The sequence below is a fragment of the Cariama cristata genome, unplaced genomic scaffold (assembly GCF_000690535.1).
Source record: "Cariama cristata isolate BGI_N322 unplaced genomic scaffold, ASM69053v1 scaffold31311, whole genome shotgun sequence".
Lineage (NCBI taxonomy): Eukaryota > Metazoa > Chordata > Aves > Cariamiformes > Cariamidae > Cariama > Cariama cristata.
Genome location: NW_009599176.1, coordinates 1 through 3,613, shown reverse-complemented (window position 1 = coordinate 3,613; position 3,613 = coordinate 1). Strand labels below are relative to the sequence as shown.

The window sequence follows — 3,613 nt, the reverse complement described above, 5'->3', positions numbered from 1 at the left end:
AGCAGGAATATGATACTTGCTAAAGTCTCTAGGAAAGCCTTTTATCTTTGGCAAGTAAGTATTTTACATGAAATTACACAGGATGGTAAAGCCACAGATTTAAAGCGTAATAACCCCCTCAAGAAACGTTTTCCTCATTTAAGGTGTATTTTTAGCCATTTTTGCCTGGTTTTAAAACAAAAAATGCTTTTAAAGTTTGCACTTTTTTAAAGAGGCTGTGATGTCAGTGTATGGAAATGAATGCTCTTTTTTGGCTTTTGCTTGTTTATTAATGATGCTTGCCATTGAAGTCTGGAATATCAGCAAAAGGAGAAGCTGCTGCTTTTTGGTGCAATAAATTGTAGTATAGTACGCTACTGAATGCAGGGAGAGCAATAGAAGCTGTTGAATTAAAAATATGAAGAGGTTTAAATATATTTAAGAATCTACTTACACAATTTCTGTAAATTTGTGTGATTTTTTTTTTTTAAAATTTTTTTTTTGTTGTTCTTGTCTCAGGTGATCTATGCCATCCGCTTACAGAACATACGGAAATAAATCGGCGCTTTGGACTCTCTCGAGCAGCTGAAAGGAGAAACGTCACCCCGAGAATGAAGCAATAAAACACTTCTCTGCAGAACAGAACCGTATGATTGAAAACGCGGTCCAGCCCTCCTCTGCTGCCGGACATGCTTTTGTCCTCCTGCCCCGCTCACCCGATGTTGCAGTAATACAGATGGATCGTAGGAGAGAGGCAGAAATGGAGTTACGGAGATCCTCTAGCCCGGGCAAGCTAAGCAAGAGTGACATGGATGCTGACAAGACCATGTGCCACAGCTGCTGCATCTGTGGTAAAAGTTTCCCTTTTCAGAGCTCCTTGTCGCAGCACATGAGGAAACACACGGGCGAGAAGCCCTACAAATGCCCTTACTGTGATCACAGAGCTTCCCAAAAGGGCAACCTGAAGATCCACATCCGTAGTCACAGAACAGGCACTTTAAGTCAGGGGCATGACGTGGAGATGGGAGAGGCGCAGCTGGGGGAGATGGGTGTTTCGGAGGGCCTTGGTGGGTGCACCAGCCCCACTAAAAGTACGTCTGCCTGCAACAAGATCTTGAATGGCACTGCTCAGGTAGATAGCAGCAAGATCTTGTTGAGAAGCAGCAAGAAGGAGGTCATGGAGGCGGCACCAGCCGAGGAGGATGGCAAGCTGACCTCTTACCAGTGCACCTTCTGCAAAAACAAATTTGAAAGGAAGAAGGACCTGGAGCAGCACCTGCACCAGGTCCACAAACCGTTCAAGTGCAAGTTGTGTAGCTACATGACCCTGAGGGAGGAGACACTGTTAAACCACATAGAGAAGGACCATATAACAGCTCAGGTCCCGAATGGGGAGGCCTACACGGAGAACTGCAAGAGCGAGCTGAGTGCGGGCGAGTTTCCCTGCGAAGTCTGTGGTCAGGCCTTTAGTCAAACCTGGTTCCTGAAAGCTCACATGAAAAAGCACAGGGGATCATTTGATCACGGTTGCCACATTTGTGGCAGGAGATTCAAAGAGCCCTGGTTTCTCAAAAACCACATGAAGTCGCACGGCCCCAAGACAGGGAGCAAAAACAAACCAAAAAATGATTTGGAGCTCATAGCCACTATCAATGATGTGATACAGGAGGAGATGATTGTGACGGGCCTGTCTCTGTATGAAGTTTGCACCAAGTGTGGAAATCTGTTTACAAATATGGAAAGCCTGAAAGCTCATAACGCTGTTCACTACCGGGCGCAGCGGGGCAGCGCCGGGGATAAAGCCGAGGGCTTAATTGATGGGAGTCTAAGCTCCTCGGTAACGAAGCAGTTTTTCTTGCAGTGTCTCAATCTAAGGCCATCTGTAGGGCTGGATAGAGTTACGAGAGGACAGCCTGGGAAAAGAGTAGCCGAGCTCGATCCGGTCAGTAGCTACCAAGCTTGGCAGCTGGCCACCAAAGGAAAAGTCGTAGAGCCCTCAGAGTATGTGAAATATGTGGGATGGGACGAGGCCCTGGCAGATGCGGACGTGACTTACGACAAGGATAAGAGAGAGTATATCCTTGTCAACCAGGAGAAGCGCAAGCGAGACCAGGACTCGCCCAGCTCTTCCAGCAACCCCAAGAAGAAGAGCTGCACGAGTGGGCGCCTGGAGAAAACTGGCGGTGCCCCGCCAGGGGAGAGCTGCCCCGTGGCCCAGGGGGACCTGGACTACCGTCCTGCCTCACGGCAGAGCCGGCGAGCCCCCCAGAACAAGTCCACCGAGTGCTTTGAGTGCGGGAAGATCTTCCGCACCTACCACCAAATGGTGCTGCACTCCCGGGTGCACCGCAAGGAGCGGAGTAGCTGCGGCGAGGGCGGGACGCCCGCCCAGCCCGACCGCTACGGCTCCAGCAGCGAGGAAGGGGACTCGGGGTCTGTCAGCGGGCCCAGCACCCCCGGCTCTGCATCCGCCCCGGAGGACTCGGCCGCCTCTGGCCTAGGGGAGGAGGGGGCCGAGGAGAGCTCGGAGGAGGGAGCAGCCAACCCCTCGCTAGGTAAGATCACTCCCAGCCTTGCCCTGCTTGCTGTTGGCGGTCCCTGCATCTCGCGATGTGGGACACGGCGATGAGCGGAGGGTGGGATGCGTGAAAGCACGAGAGGTTTAAAGGCAGTGTGGATGGGGTGCTGTGCCTGCTGAGGGCCGCTGCTTGTCTCGGCATGGTGACTCGTCATTTCTGGCGCAGGTAATAAAAGCAAGATCAGAGGCAGCAAGATCAGAGGCTGTTTTTGTAAGGTGCAGGTGAACTTGTATTTTGGTGAAGGACACTTGAGAAGTATCTTACTTGCCTATGGCAATGCTGTAGGTTACAGTGGTGTCTTCCCTGGATGTTTTGGGAGCTGTTTTTCACCCAATTTATGGGCGTCCTGTGCACTGTTCTGCCTGTAGCGTGCAGGTGTAGCAGGGCACAGGCTGTGTGGTGTAGCCCCGAAGCACGTAAACTTGTTAACCGCCTGCGTGAGAGGCGTGTCTCTCCTCTGCTTTGCTTCCCAAATTGTGTTTATAACTCCAACGGCTATAATTAATCTCTGTGGATTAAAGTGGTCCTTTGAGCCCAACACTACTAAATGGAACAAATTATTCTCTGAATAGCAGCAAAGTAAATATTTAAAAGAACACCATTAAGCACTTTTGTATCTTTTTTCTTTTTTTCCAATATTTTATTTGTCTTATTCACCATTCTCTGTTTATAATACCCTTTTAGAAATATGAGATGAACCATTCTTCCCTTACTAGCCTTGCGCTGTTTTTGTGTTTGTTTTCTCTTTGGTGAACAATAACGTTTTCCTCTCATTTTCATTCCTTTTGTTGTGAAGAACATAGTTATCGGTGGAGTTAAACTCATTTTCAAAAGCATCATGGATGAAGTAATCTGCACCATTGTGGAAGAGGGTGGGTTTATTCAATTAGCTGTGTTCTTTCAGGATTTTATATAATGTTGTGCTTTCTCCTGGCTGCACACCCCATAGCAACAAAGCAACCTTTTCCAGAATTGTGTTTTGTTGCATGTTTTTCGTAAAGTTTTGAAGCAATGTTGGAGATATATATATATATAGATATATAGATATATATAGA

General features: G+C 48.3%; 1 protein-coding gene across 1 annotated transcript; it reads left to right on the top strand.

The window, feature by feature from the left end:
• Positions 1-628: 628 nt before the first annotated feature.
• Positions 629-3,430, top strand: LOC104168869 (zinc finger protein 516-like; the record flags this gene model as incomplete). Its single annotated transcript, XM_009709602.1, has 3 exons — positions 629-2,534; positions 2,896-2,933; positions 3,355-3,430. Coding segments are annotated over exons 1-3 (2,020 nt in total), but the record flags the coding sequence as incomplete, so codon positions are not given.
• Between the last annotated feature and the right edge of the window lie 183 nt (positions 3,431-3,613).